This window comes from Cyprinodon tularosa, unplaced genomic scaffold (assembly GCF_016077235.1).
Source record: "Cyprinodon tularosa strain WSP-4 unplaced genomic scaffold, ASM1607723v1 ctg12, whole genome shotgun sequence".
Lineage (NCBI taxonomy): Eukaryota > Metazoa > Chordata > Actinopteri > Cyprinodontiformes > Cyprinodontidae > Cyprinodon > Cyprinodon tularosa.
The window spans coordinates 482,636-497,907 of NW_024038003.1; the positions used below are offsets into that span (position 1 = coordinate 482,636).

The 15,272-nt window shown below is 39.2% G+C and overlaps 1 protein-coding gene across 1 annotated transcript in view; it reads right to left on the reverse strand.

Moving 5' to 3' along the window:
• The window catches only part of LOC119773097 (myomegalin-like), a 66,142-nt gene extending 51,710 nt beyond the window's left edge, over nucleotides 1-14,432 (reverse strand). Inside the window, exons 1-4 of the mRNA XM_038269956.1 lie at nucleotides 14,223-14,432; nucleotides 12,142-12,188; nucleotides 11,962-12,029; nucleotides 6,105-6,215 (exon numbers count right to left, since the gene is read on the reverse strand). Of these exons, the coding sequence (XP_038125884.1) occupies nucleotides 6,105-6,215; nucleotides 11,962-12,029; nucleotides 12,142-12,188; nucleotides 14,223-14,272 (276 nt within the window). The 5' untranslated portion in view covers nucleotides 14,273-14,432. The remainder of the gene's footprint in view (nucleotides 1-6,104; nucleotides 6,216-11,961; nucleotides 12,030-12,141; nucleotides 12,189-14,222) is intronic.
• Between the last annotated feature and the right edge of the window lie 840 nt (nucleotides 14,433-15,272).

Genomic DNA, 15,272 nt, shown 5'->3' on the forward strand with positions numbered 1-15,272 from the left:
CTTGACAAAGGGTAGCAGAGTTTTGTCTACAAAAAAGCAATCAATCCTTGAATATGACTGGTGGACAGGTGAAAAAAAGGAGAATTCCCTACGATTTGGAAACAAAAGGCGCCAAGGATCTATACAACCTGATTCCTTCATGAATGCTGCTAAGGCCTGAGCCATCTTTGATGGAGATGACAATCTAGAGCTGGAACGGTCTAGGGTCGGATCCATAACACAGTTAATGTCCCCACCCAATATCAAACGGTGAGAATTCATGTTAGGTAGAGCAGAGATTAACCTGGATATAAAAGAAGGGTCATCCCAGTTGGGAGCATATATGCAAGCAAGTGTAACTTGAGTATTATACAGGGAACCAGAAACTATAACATATCGGCCCTGTGGATCTGATATGGACGAGCTTAAAGCGAACTGTATGTTTTTATGAATCAATATTGCTGTTCCCCTCGCTTTAGTATTAAATTGTGAATGGTAAACTTGTCCCACCCAAGGCTTCTTAAGTTTTATATGGTCTGCAGAGACCAAATGAGTTTCCTGTAGAAATGCTATTTCTGTTTTAAGTTTTTTAAGGTGGGAAAAAATTTTGGCCCGTTTCACTAATCCTCTCATGCCCTTTACATTCCAGCTAGTAAAGCGAACTGCTGAGGCATCCACTCTTACACTGTTGTTACATACATTAGCCATAATAATCCAATTTTATACCTGTCCCGGCCCAGCAGCTCCACCTGGCACCCCCACGGATGCATGTCTTCCTATGCATGTTCAAATTTTTAAGAAAAATAAAGTAGAAAAAACAACACAAAACACCTGTATGAATGAAAAAGGCAGCCCTGAACCCAACCCTTTTTAGAACCCACCCCAGTTGTATCCTTGCTTCTCTTGTCGAAGCCAACTGCTGTCCCATAAACACCTCGTAGGTCTTCCGATAGGCCTTACACATCCCCAAATTAACTTTGGAAGGTTCCCGAAAAACTTGGTATTAAGGAGTTACACTCTTTAAACAATAAGTTAAAACAGCACCAGCAACTATAAACGGTGGATAATGTAAACTCCACAGGGCAATTGTACAATAACCAGCTAGATTATGAACGTGGATTTTTGTGCTAAAATACACTAAATTTACGTAAAAACAGAGAACAGAGAACAACAAAAACAGTGATAGTAGCAGCATAAAATTGTAATAATAGGGGGCATATTCGTGTACGTGCATACATGGTGCAAACATACTCACAAGTGTATGGAAGCATGCCCCTTATGAGAAAAACGATGCGTCCACTTAAAACAGCATTAATATATATATTTTTTTCTCTCTTTTTTCCTCTTTTTTTTTTTTTTTTTAATCCAGTCCTTCAATGCAGAACACGCAGGTGTAACACATAACGCAGTAATTTGTTACCAGATCCTGCTGTAACGTGGGTATCCCGTCTCACTCCGACAGATGTTTGTTTATTTTGCAACGCAGCGGTCGTAAAACGCCTGGGCCTCCTCCGGCGTTTCAAATAAGTGGCTTTCTCCCTTAAACGTAACTTTAAGACGGGCAGGGAAAAGAAGACGAAATGACACACCCTTCTGGTAAAGAACTCCTTTGACGCCGTTGAATGCCGATCTTTTCTTTGCAAGAGCGATGCTGAGATCTGGATATATCCTCAGGGTGGTTCCCTGGTGCTTTACTTCATGCTGCCTGGACCATCTCAAAGCGGCTTCCTTCTCCCGGTATCGGTGAAATGCAAGGATGAAGGGCCGTGGTGGTCGTCCTGCTACGGGCTTGGGTCCGGATGCGCGGTGTGCTCGCTCCAATTCCGGGGGAGAAGGGAATATGTCGTCCCCCATAGCATCCTTTAGCAACTTGGAAATGAACTTAGTTGGATCCTGTCCGTCTTCACTGCCTTCAGGTATGTTAAGTATGCGTAGATTTAGCCTGCGAGATCGATTTTCCAGGTTTTCAAGGCGTTCCAACAAGGCAGCGTTTTGGGACTGAAGAGACTTAACAGCAGCTTCAGCTTCGAATATGCGTTGAAAGTTGTCGCCTGCCAGGCTTTCCGCAGCTACAAGGCGGCTTTGAAAAGAATTCACTTCGTCCCGCAGCCCGTCCACCGAAGTTTGCAGAGGCCGAATTGACTCTTGAATTAATGTGGCCACATCCTCTTTAAAGTTGTTCCGCTGCTTGGATAGTTCCGTGACCAGTTGGGACATGGAAACGGGATCTCCGCATTTACCATCGCCATGTGGTTCGCCGTCGGAGGAAGCCGCGGCCATTGAAGCTACCTTGCTAGCTAAGCTAGTCGTTCGCCTGGTTGAAGTAGAAAGTTTTTGTTTAGTATTATCACTGGCCATTATAACGTCGCCAGGTTCAGAGATGGTGCTTCTATCGGTCCGGTGCTTAATAAAAGTGTATAACTCCTGTTCTAAAGTAATTTAAAAAAAAGTTGGCCGGGAGCTCCTTCACCCTGCTTCCCTCCTCTACATCGCCAAACCGGAAGTCCTTAAGCTTTATTTCTAATACTTTTTTTTTTTATTATATAGCTTGTGAGGATGTGCTCAAACAACACACTGTGTTTTAAATGTAATTAATGGCCTGATATGGTAAAAGGAGACCAGAGAGCTAACAGCAGTTTGGCCCGTGGACAATCATCAGTATACATGTGATAAATAAATCACCGCACTGAAGCCTGCTCTATAAATAGAGATTCTGGAGCTCTGAATGAGAGCGAGATGTACCCAGGACTCACACACCTCATATACAGCATGGTTCACCGCCAAGTTGGAGAGACGTGACTTCTATCAAGTTAGACAAAACTGCAAGAAACTGGGATTTAGCTCCAAATAAACTGATTTTCCTCATCGACTTAAGTCACAGAAAGTAAGAAAAGCAGAAGTCCCAGATGAGCTCAGCAGGGGTCAGTTTACTCAATCACTGCTGGTATGATGTAATAGTGGAAAATAACCAGGAGAAGGCACAGGTCATTGTTTGGATGGATGATCTAGTCTTTTACTTGCTCTTATTGAAATGTTACAGGCAATCCAAAAGGATTCTCAATAAAGGAGATGTAAACATCTGAGTTTAAATGGTGGACTGAGCAGCCAAACAACAGCTGTTGTGGGTCACCCTACTGTAAAACACCAAAACCCAAAAAAGGACCAGAACACATACAGAGACGTCACAGCAACCAGTTCACAAAGACCACAAAACAGTATTAATTTTTTTATTCTATCATTAGGTTACAATCAGTAATTACCTAAACTCAGATATAACTGTGACACATAAAGGTTTCATATTTTTAAGCACGTTCAACACCACATGGAAATTTTATAAAAACAACCTTTGCTTTAAAGACAGTTTTAACTTAACTTTTATAGCTGAGACTTAGCACAACAACCTTTAAGGTTAATTCAATACAAATGAAGCTCTGATCTATGAGCTGCTGTAAATTAGAAGGGTTTAATTGAAGCCTTATGGCCAATAAGATTATATCATAATAAATTAGAATTTAGGCATAGATTGGAATATATTCCTACATATCCATTTTCCATCACGCTTATCCCAGCTGGGTTTTGCGAGGGGTGCTGGTGCCTATCTCCAGCTGTCTACAGGCGAGAGGTGGGGTACAACATGGACAGGTCACCAGTCCATCGCAGGGCAATACAGAGACAAACAGGACAAACAATCATTCACACACAAGGAGAATTCAGAGAAGCCAATTAACCTAACAGTCATGCTTTTGGACTGTGGGATGAAGCTGGAGTACGCAGAGAGAACCCACACATGCTCTGGGAGAACATGCAAACTACATGCAGAAAGACTCCGGGCTAGGAATTGAACCTGGAACCTTCTTGCTGCAAGGCAGCAGTGCTATCTACCATTCCACTGAGCAGCCCATATTCCTACATAACACATCAATATTCAATTCTTCGGTTCTCTTTATCTTTATTAACATAATATGGATATTGCTATTGTTTACTTTTTATATTTAAATTTTTAAATATTTCAAAGTTCAACTGAACCTTAAATCAGCAGAATTTTATAAAGCTATTAATGCATGTTTAAAAATATTCTTTGGCTAAGGGCCCCAGGTTTTATGTGTGTTTTATCTGGAAGTAAAAACAAAAAAATAAAATCTTAGTTTGCAGGGCTGATGCAGAATTGTTGAAAATTAATGAAAGGGGGAGATATAAGATTTTTCTTCTTTCTACTCCTTTGATGAAACATCAAAGTTTACCATATCATACAGGAAACAAATGTATAATATGGTGTTTTAGCCATATTGTAAGTTTAAGTTAGGAAATACAATTTCTGTTTTTTAATTCCGATTTAAAAAAAAAAGTTTTTTCTATGTTAAGTCAACAATCTCCCTATGTGCAGAATGGCATGCCAGCTGTGTCTGTATTTAATATTAATTGAGATTAGCTGGATAAGCTATGCTAAGAGGAATTAAGACTAAATAGGACAGCTAAAGTCAACTCCAGGTAAAAACTTCATAGAGATTAATACAGAGTATATGTTTTGTATTTTGATTTATTACTCCTCTGTTTTGTCATTTTTGAATTATGTTCTATAAAAGAAATCGATAATTTTTCACATAAGAAGTATTTGTGGCATAATCAACAAGATTTTTGTTAGAAAAACATATATTGACAAATTTACTCAAATAAAATGTCTGTGGCAGTTTAGACCTTGGTGAACAAAAATCTAACATTTTTCATGTAAAAGTTTTCATGTAAAATTGTAGTTTTTAGAAATAAAACAATAAAAACTAATCAGTGCATCACAACTTTAGGCAAAGAGCAATCTGAATTTCTTTGTGTAGTTTTAGACTCCAAACTCCAAAGTAAACTAAAGCATCTGTTTTTAAATTCAGCATCAGTGTTACCATTATTACCAACAGCATGGTAAGTTATGATGTTTATCACTGATTCACTTCAAATGTTTTCTGTATTAAATGTTTTCATTAGCAGAAAAATCTCATCCCACAGCCTGAATACACAATTAAACAACAATTCAGCAACAATTCAGGGAGGTTTATATTAGCTTTATGCTGTCTGTCCTTCAAAGCCATTTATAAAAGGGTTAGACACTCTTATTGTCGTTATGAATAAAGGTAAATATTATCAAGTTATAATAAAAGAAATATCAAGTTTTTTTTTTTTTTTCTCATGTGTTTCCAAGGTGCTAGCGGTCAAATAAATCAGCTAAACTGTTAAAAGGTAAAAAAGACAAACCAAAGACAGTGCATTTGTGCTGCAGATGACTCTGGGTTGCTTTCATCAATAATCTGCGATCAATAATACCACATCTTTCTAGCTAATAACGTAGTTATTTGGCAACCAATTAAATGTCAATAGCAGGAACTGGTGCTTTCTCTCTCATTAGCTCTGGTTGGATTTATTTCTTCATGTTTTGTAGGTTGCACAATAACACAGAAAAAAGAAAGTTGCATAAAGAATGATCTTGTCCATGCTCTGGGGTGAACAGTTCAAGGCAGAAAACTTTGAGAGGACTGGTCAGCTTGTCAAGTCGGCCACGTCAAGGACTAAGATCATGCATGCTAACCACTGCACCAATAAAGCATACCCTTAACTAGACTTCTCATCTCCACAAACTAGGTGTTCCTTTTTTTTTTTTTTTTTTTTGGTTTTGTTTTGTTTTGCAATGCCAACATACATAGATGTATGGGGGAACTAAAGTACTTTAAATTGTGTGAGCAAAAGAGATGAACAAACAAATATAAGTTCTTTTTCACAGAGCAGATTCATGAGCAACAGATAATGGTCACTGCACCTAAACAGATAATTGTGACATCTGTGTGAACAGAGGCAACGCTTCAACACCTACACAGTAAATTTTGCAGTGTTAAAGTAACACTAAGAGTTAAATTTAACACCAATCTGGGTGCATTTGGTCCCAGTCTGAATTAGTGTGAAATTAACTTTTACTCCAGTTGTTGTTGTAATAACTCTAAAGGAGTCAATTTACTTTTACACTGCATATTTAACACTCTGGAATTTAATGTTTAGTTAAAGCCACCAAGTATACTTTAAGGTACAGCAAGTCTCTTTAGATAGGTTGATTCATCCCAAATTCCTCCATGCACTGCCTCGCTCACCGTACGGTAGACATCCTCACTGCTCTCCTCGTACTTCTGCTGAATCCTCTCCTCCAGGAAGTAGATGCGGAGCTTGAGGCTGAAGTTCTCCTTCTTCAAGTCATTCAGGTGCTGCGATAAAGTACGGTAACCGTTAGACATGACCGTCAAAGAGCACCGACACTGTTCAACATGTCCGTTATAGATCAGAAACAAACAGTCGTCTTTGACGTCTCTGCATCACGGCAGAATACAGAGTCCATGTTTAAAGGACAGCGGCTGTCTAAGCCAGTCCTTTTGTTAGAGTCCTGCGACAGACAGACATGCTACCTCCGTCTCCATGAGGGCATACTGCCTGTAAGACAAATGCATATAAATTGGTGTCCTGGTCTCTAAAAGCCCATAAAGACGCTGTCTTCAAACCACACACACACTAAAAGTAGCACAATCACACAAACTCTCAAACTCCTGAGACTTCACGGGCGTTTGCAGTGCAGAGAGCTACTCTGCAGCACAGCCGTCAGAGATGAAGCCGCAGCAGCTCCATGGTGGGCTGTGGACTGCCCAGGGATGGGACAGGAGCTTATTTTACAGGAGGAGATATCCCAGGAATCCCAGACCGCCAGGGGAGACGAGTGGAAGAGGAGAAGAGGGAGGAGAGAGGAGGAGGCAGAGGGCTTATAGGCAGTCATGACAGTGAGAAGGGAAATTTCATACCTCTGCTAAAAAGGACAGGGGAAAGGACACATGGGGTTCACAGGAAAAGAAGGAATATATCTGTTTATATAAGGCCAACCTCACATGTTAGTCAAAGCTAAATGAGTCAGAAGAAAATCCTATTTAGGTAATTAGTTTACAGAAAAATTAGACATGATAACTTAATGATATCAACTTCGGTGATTGTCTTGGTGTTTCAGCTAATCTTTACATAGAGAACACAATAAGATCTAACTTTGAGCTGAGTCTCATCACTCATTCTTTTATTGCTAGATATAAGGGAGAATGTCCCTTCAAGCCACATAGTATACTCTATCCCATTAGAATAAATAAACATTTAAATCTAACATCCAATCCATCCATCCATCCATCCATCCATCCATCCATCCATCCATCCATCCATCCATCCATCCATCCATCCATCCATCCATCCATCCATCCATCCATCCATCCATCCATGCATGCATGCCATGCGGAGTAGCAGTCCCTCCTCCAGATTCTGGGCATGGAAAAACTCCAAAAGTAGACCCTGAGAATCCTTAAACCCAGATGATCGGAAATGAATAATAAAGATCCTTCTAGATGATCGACCTCCTCACCCATATCTAAGACTGACACAAGTTATCTGGGATCTCTTTGTTTCTGTTACAACTCACACCCTATGACTGTAGTTGATCCTCCCTTTCGGAGAAGGAGAAAACGCAAGGTCTGTGTGGAGAACCGACTGATGAGTTGGCATTAAAAGTTTAAAAAAGTCAAATGGGGCGACCCTGGAGCCTCGGATCCCTGGGGCCCATGGCCGGATTCACTTCGGGGTGGCTGGCGGCCGGCGGAGCCTGCAGACTTGTCCCTGCGGCTCCCGGTGGCCCCGGTGTTGCCGTGGCTGGGGGACTTCCTTGGGGCTGTCTCTCCTCCTCCATTGGTGGGGGTCGGTTCTTCGGCTCTCCACAACCACTATTGAGCCTTTTTCCTTTGGATAAACTTTACATTCACAAGTGCACTCACACAAAAAACTACAGCTGCTTGGTTCCAGGTACTCAGAGATTCATTTCCATAAAGAAAGCCCATATCCTTATCTTCAGGTAACACAGAATATATGTCAGATTAAATAATACTACATCAGTGATAGTTTCTAGGTGTTACACTATTGCATGTTTCGTACCATATCCGTTGGTTATGCTGTTCTTTTTACATCTCGTTGCAGGTGATGAAGCAGACTGACAATGTCTTATCATTATCTCCCTTTTATCTCCTCTTTCTTTCATCTTTTCTCCTTTTTTTCTGATTTTCCTTTCCTGTTCTACCTACATTGCAGTGTCCATTTAATCTGTAAAACTTCCTGCATAATTATAATAAAGCAATTTATATGCATAAAACAAGTGGGACACTATGGCAATAGCCCTAGTGCTCCACTTGTGAAAGCAAAATCTGTTGGGCTCTTTTTGGCATCAAGACAATTATTCTTATTGCCACATCGCCAGACAGAAAAAAAAAAGTCAAATGATGCTGCACACTTTAGAAAATGTGGATATTCTAGGCAGGAGGAACATAACTAAAACTCCTTCCCCAACATTTCACCTACAGCTGAGCCAAAGCAGAAACAGATCTGACAAAGCAGCTCAGCAAAGAAGCTGCAGAGACAGATAGGGGAGCATAAAGAAGCTGGAGAAGAAACAGTAGAACTGGGAACTCTGAGAAACAGGGCTATTAATAGAGAGATGCCCTGAATCCAGCAGAGCAGCGAATCCCTAACTGTCCCTCAGAGATACTAGCGACCAGGGGAGAGTAAAACAAAAAGTGATCTTTACTAAATATATTATTTTTGGGTCTCATACCAAGCAGCAGACCTTTCGATCAAAATGAAAGTAGCTGGTGTGATATTGATGGAAACAGATTAGTTATATCATTTCTAGTTTTGGTCTCACTCAGTATATTTGGCCATTTTGCTGTCTTTTTGCTAAATAATTCAGAACAAAGATAGGCAAGGCGCTAAGCTGAGTCCCCGCAGGACTTTAGGAACAATGTCGTAGTGTTTGAGTTTTAAAAGTTCACATGTGATAGTATCACATTATCTCCCAGAACACGCACGCATGTGTTTAAACTCTGGATCAATGGCAGACAACCTAAATTTGACTGTGTGTTCGGGAACCTTGAAGTGTTTGTGTCAGGTGGTAAAGTGACACATCTATGGACTGCAGCCCAGTTAGGGAGACAAGCTCTGTGGGAGACATGTTTTCTAAAAGGGCTCAGCAGCTCCACCTGCAGCTGTAGCAGGTCTTTCTCTTTTTGTTATGCTTTTTCCTATGAATCTAAAAAAATAACAAAAAAACTTTTAGAAAGCACACTAAGTGGATGGAGAAAATATTTGCACATTAATTTCGATATTTGAGAGAAAGTCGCCAAATTTTCTTTTTATTTATTTTTTCTAATAAGCTCTGCCTAAATTACTGAGTGTATCATAAGGATTAAAGTCAAAATGATGATGATAACAGTGAGCAGAAAAATAACAACCATCGGTACTGTACTAGTCCATGTGTCATTTGGTATCGGGCTGCACAAAAAGGATAAATAAACAGTGTGTAAATTGTTTTATTTTGATAAATTACCAGATTCTCCCCATTGCATCTGTCTTTGACGCCTGTCGGCCACGACACAGTAGTTCTCATGATATCTCCTGCTTTAAACCCCCATTCTACTGAAGCATATTAAGCTCAGACCTCCCAGTGATTCACTGCTATTGTGAGAAGCTAGCAGGCTTTCAGAGACAATACCAGAATTGGGTATTACAGGATAACAAAGAAACCAGACAACCCCCATTCCAAAGGGAAAACTAGTAGGCTGTTTTCCTGCACTTTGTTTTTGTGGTGGCTTATTTAAAGGTGTGTTAAACATTACCACAGTGACCAGAGAGAACTACAGCTACAGACTGGTCTCTGAAGTCCGTACCTGAAATGCTCCAAAAAAGAGCAAAAATGAAGGTTTGGGAATGCCCTCATCAAGTTTAGACCTAAATCTAATTAAAATATTGGGTTGCAACCGTAAACATACCATTGCTTGGAAACTTTACAATGTGACCTAAAACAATGCTGGGATTAGAGGGCCAGATACCTACTGTACAAACAGCTGTTAGGTTTCATTTTAATTGAACTTTATTGATCTCACACTGGAGAAGTTTACCTCTGCATTTAACCCATCACCTTGGTGAGCAGTGGACTACCATCGTGGGGCACCAAGGGAGCAATGGGGGGTTACGAATCTTCCTAAGATAGCCACAGTGGCAATCAGTGGGAGTGGGTTTTGAACTCACAATCTCAGGATTCCAAGCTCTATGCCCTAATCACTAGGCCGCCACTACCCTAGTTTGGAAAGGAAACCACTTTGATATTTTTGTAGTATTTTTGATAAAATTGGGCAGGAAATTGGAGCTTGTATAAATGTAGATCAGCCACTATTTCAGTAAAAAAAAAAAAAAAAACAATAATGTAATAATCTCTTTATTTAGTGGCCTTCTGTTCCTGCTTTGTTAAAAGTTTTATCTTGCTTGTTATTTGCAACCCATCCATTTTCCAACACACTGATCCCTACTGGGGTTGCAAGGGGTGCTGGTGCTTATTTCCAGCTGTCAATGAGAGACAGGCAGCTAACACCCTGTACAGGTCACAAGTCTATCACAGGGCAACACAGAGACAAACAACCATTTACACACACGCTTACATTGCAAAAACGATCTAGAAATAAGTAAAAAAATTCTTAATTTAAGTGTATTCCCCCTTATTTTGAGTAGGTAAATAAGATAGTTTGCCAATGGAATGAGTATTTTTACTCTTAAAATAAGATAATTAGATAATATGCACTAGAAATAAGACAATGTATTTGCGTTTTCTTATTTTAAGTGTAAATTGTCTTGTTCCATTGGCAAAATGTGTCTTTTATCTTCTCAATCCAAGAACAAATGCACTTATTTTAAGGAAAAATGACTTATCTAGATTTAGTTTTTTTGCAGTGTAGAAGAATTTAGAGAAGCCAATCAACCTATCAGTCATGTTTTTGGAATGTGGCAGAAGGCCAGAGTGCCCAGAGAGAACCCATGCATGCTAAGGGAGATCATGTAGAAAGACCCCGAGCCTAGAATTGAACCCAGAACCTTCTTGCTGCAAGGCAGCAGTACTACTCACTGCACCACTGTGCAGCCCTTGTTGGGAAACATTTAGAGAAAACTCTGCTTTTTCACTCAAGGCCGATGCTGTATTGGCTTCATATTAGGATAATAAGGACCAAAATCGGACAATCCACGCCAGAGGGTAAAAAAACCTGCTTAGGATTCCTTCATTCTGTACACACAACCAGTTGATTGGTCCCTGTCTTTGCTGCAGAGCTGAAAATGCAAATGGATGGAACTAATCTCTGCACTGACTGTTTACTTTCTTGGCTTGGATAATCTACATCACTGTATTTATAATTTATTGCGGTGTATTGGTTTAAATAACCACATGAAATACACTTTACATCTCACATACTATATATTAAATCACATAGTAAGAATGAAAAAGAAAACACAAAGACAGCATTAAAAAACTAGAAGAGGAAAAATGACTCAACAACTATAAACTATAAAACTACATTCAAACAGCAGTTAGATGAAGAAAATAAGAATTCTTGTTTATGATTTTAAACATTTAGTTAAATTCTTGACTGGCTAAATGTATAATACTTAATATTTACTATGCACCCACAGTGACTAAATGTTATGTGGAAATTCCTCATATCCTGTAAAAGCTAAAAATCAAAGATTCAGAGCATAACGAAGGTTAAGATACAATCTTTAATATCTATAGAGCTAAAAATAAAATCTCATATTGTTAATCTAATATCTTGGTCCTTTGGGACTTATTGTAAAGTTCAAGCTTAAACTAATAACTTTAACAAAAATCAAGAAGATGATTAAAATTGGGTTCTAGATGCTTTCTATTCAACATTTGGAGGTTAAGGCACTTTGTTTCTCATTACAGTCTCTTCTCGACATTAATTTGGTCAATTATCAAAATTTTACACTAATTTGGCCTCATTATTCTTCATATGTTGACACATTTTAACTGATGCTGTTTGTCATTCTGGCACAGCAGAGCATATTCACATTTCTGCAGAAGTTAGAAGGTCTCACCTGCTCAAACTGCTTGAGAGTGTGAGGCTGAAGAGGAGGAGAGTTGTCAGCTTCATCATGACACAAATCTAAATAAAAGCAAAGCACATTTGAAAAAAAAAATCACAAAAATATTAAAACAAGAATGTGATGTTTGAAACGTTTCTCATTTTACAAAAGGCTAATAGAAGCAAAAGTTACCTGTCATGTGACGTGTGTTCTTTAATGATGAATCCCCCTCCACAGGACTGTCAGAGAAACACCGTATAAATAAGAAGTAACACACAGAAATTTCATTCAAGCATCTAGAAACAAATACCTACAAACCTCAGAACACATTATGCTTTCAAAATAAGAGCATAACAAATTAATTAACAACAGGCGACTTCTTTATCCAGGAAGGCCACCTGTTTAATTAAAACGAAACCTTTACCATTTCACTGAAACAGCAAGATCTCATTTGCAACTCTAAAAGGATGAAGAGCTCATCAGGGAGTCTCAGCAGGGCAGCTATCAGACCCTAACTGGGGGTCAGAGTTCAAATAATCATAAATACCTACTGCTAAGCAACCAAAACTTGAAGTTTAGCTCCAATCTAACATCTTATCATAACTACAGTCAATTAGAAAGAATGGAAAGTGTTGAATGTTTAATCTATGTGTTTATCTAATCTAATAGAAGACAGGATGTCTCGTTGAAATCCAAGATCTTATTTACAAATGAGACCTGTTTGAAAAAGTGGAAAGAGAGTTAATCCCTTTTGCAAGGCAAAGCTTGGAAAGTGCTTAGTGACAATCGGGAAAATGTGGTATGCATTTACACTCTGCTTATCTGAGTCAATACTTTTAGAAATGTCTCCCTCATGTTTACATATCGACAGATATGTTTTGCTCATTCTTAACAAAAAAAAAAAAAAAACCCCAAGGCTAAAGCAGATTGGGTCTAAAAATACTGTGAATACCACAGATGTTGGTCTGTACTTTGACTGGACCGTTCTAAAATATAAATGCACTTTAATCTAAACCTGTATTTGCTGCTTAAAGTCTGGGGTTAAAGGACTGCTCTTGTATTTAACACAACCCACATTGCATTCACTTTTACAAACCATTTGGTTCCTGCCCAGTGTCCCGACTCCCAACATCATACTGCCCACCATCACCATGTGCAAAGCGATGCACATTATTTGTTTTCTCCAGCCCTTATAGTATTTGTGCTTTTGAGCCAGTGAGTTAAATGTTTTTGTTAAATCTTATTTGCAAAAACAAAAAGCAAATATAATTCAAAACATGCACCAACCCAAATAACCTGCTATGCTTTTTTCTAATGATCTTGGAAAGCTTCATGTATATTATGTCTTTAGCAAGGCAATTTGTGCACAGCAAAGTAAAAAGTAAAGTAAAGTTAAACAAAACAGGATCACTGTTCAGACAAAGGCACACCCCAACATAAAGCAGAAGGGCACTTGTGCCCTGAAATTTCTTAAGGCTTTGCTACAGACAGGGCTGGTCACTGCATGGTCAATGCATGGTAAATTCCTCTGGCAGCTGCTGCTGCTGCTGGGTCATAAAATGTAAAGACAGCTGCTGCGAGCCAAAGATTTAAAACTCAAAGGGGTCTAAATGTAGCATAACTGTGGTGGGCAGGTCAGTGCACAACTGTTTTATTAATTAACATATCTGTAGAAAAGTCCTGTTGGTGTGCTTGTGTGAGGGAGCTATGATGCAAATTACTAATTACATCACACAAACAGGATGAACTCTCACTACACACAGTGTTTACTGATTTAAATCATCCTTATGATGATTTTTTTTTTCTATCAGTACATGGATGATCATTTGGAAGAAATATGATCCAATCATCTGCGACCAAAAGGAAAACTGGCCTAGTTTTCCTTTCACATCCTGATCTATGTACAGTAGGCTACAGTAGGCTAAACTAGGTCAAATTGTGCTGCGTAAAACTCAAATGCAGGCACCGTTAACTTTATGATTTTCTTTTATTCACTAACCGAGGACCGTTAATGAGAATATGGCTATCCATGTATAAAGCGACACCTTCTATGGAGCATCCTTTGATAGATACAGCCTCACACTGTCAGCAGAAAACGGAATGGAGATGAGGAGCGGAATCAAACATGGCTGATAAGAAATAAATCATTCAGTTGCGCGCATATGAGCTCCAAATGGTATTTTATCAATCTCGTTCAGTTAGAAATGTAATATTAAAAAAAAAAATCTATAGGAATCCGGAGCTCTTTTTTCCGCGCACACATTCCGCCTCACCTCTCTGAATTTCTCCAGATTTGCTCCGGCGACGTTGAGCTCCAATCCATAAAGGCTGCTCCTCCAGTCAGCGGACATCCATGCCGCAGAGCCGCTACCTTCAAGCAGAGTCTATCATTGCTGTGTGTGGCCAGAGGAGAGCATGCTACTGCAGCAGCGCCGCACAGCACAGCGCTCAGGAGGGGAGGGGGCGCGTGAAGATGATAATGTGCGCGTGTCTGAGGAAGAGGGGGTAAGAGGACCCCCCCTTCCCAATAGAAAACGCAGCAGAAAAATGGCTTTCAAAAGACAATCATATATATATCATACTTCTCCTTTACACAGATTGTTTGGCTCCTAATGAAAACATTATTAAGAGACACATTTAAACCTGATTGTTTTGTTTTTGTTTTGAGCCCTTAAAATAAAACAATGAAAGTACTGTATAAAAGGAGTAAGGGATTAATCACTTACATTTCTGTGCCAGCATATTTTATTATAAGAAACTGATTAGGTATTGATATAGCTCCTCTGCAGAGGCTATAAAAAGAGCCAAAACCAATTCTCCAGGGACACTGGCCCCTGTTGTCCCCTGTGTTGTCCCCTGATGGCCACCCCTGGCCCCCCTTAGCCAATCATTGGCCACCCCTGTAGCCACCCCTACCATTTTTTCCCTTCTAATGCAGACGGTGGCAAGAGTAATATTCTCAAGTGGAATATTCAAAACATTTAAATTTTTGCATACATTAACAATTACTCAACAACAAAAACACTGTTGTTAATTATGCACATCAATATAATAACATTTAAAATGATAAGTACAGAATTCATGCTCTTTTCAGAACTAGATTTTGTGTTATATGAAGTAAAGAGAAAATGATCTGTCTCTGCAAGTCATCCTGAGTCATCATAGAAATCATAAATAACTATTTTAATAAAAAGGTATCAAATAATAAATTTATGTAGATACCTGTAAATATAAATTTAATGCAGATTGATTATTGATAAAAGTAGGTAAGTAATGACAATGGAAAAGATGTTCGCCCCAGAACTCAAACTTGGAACAATTGT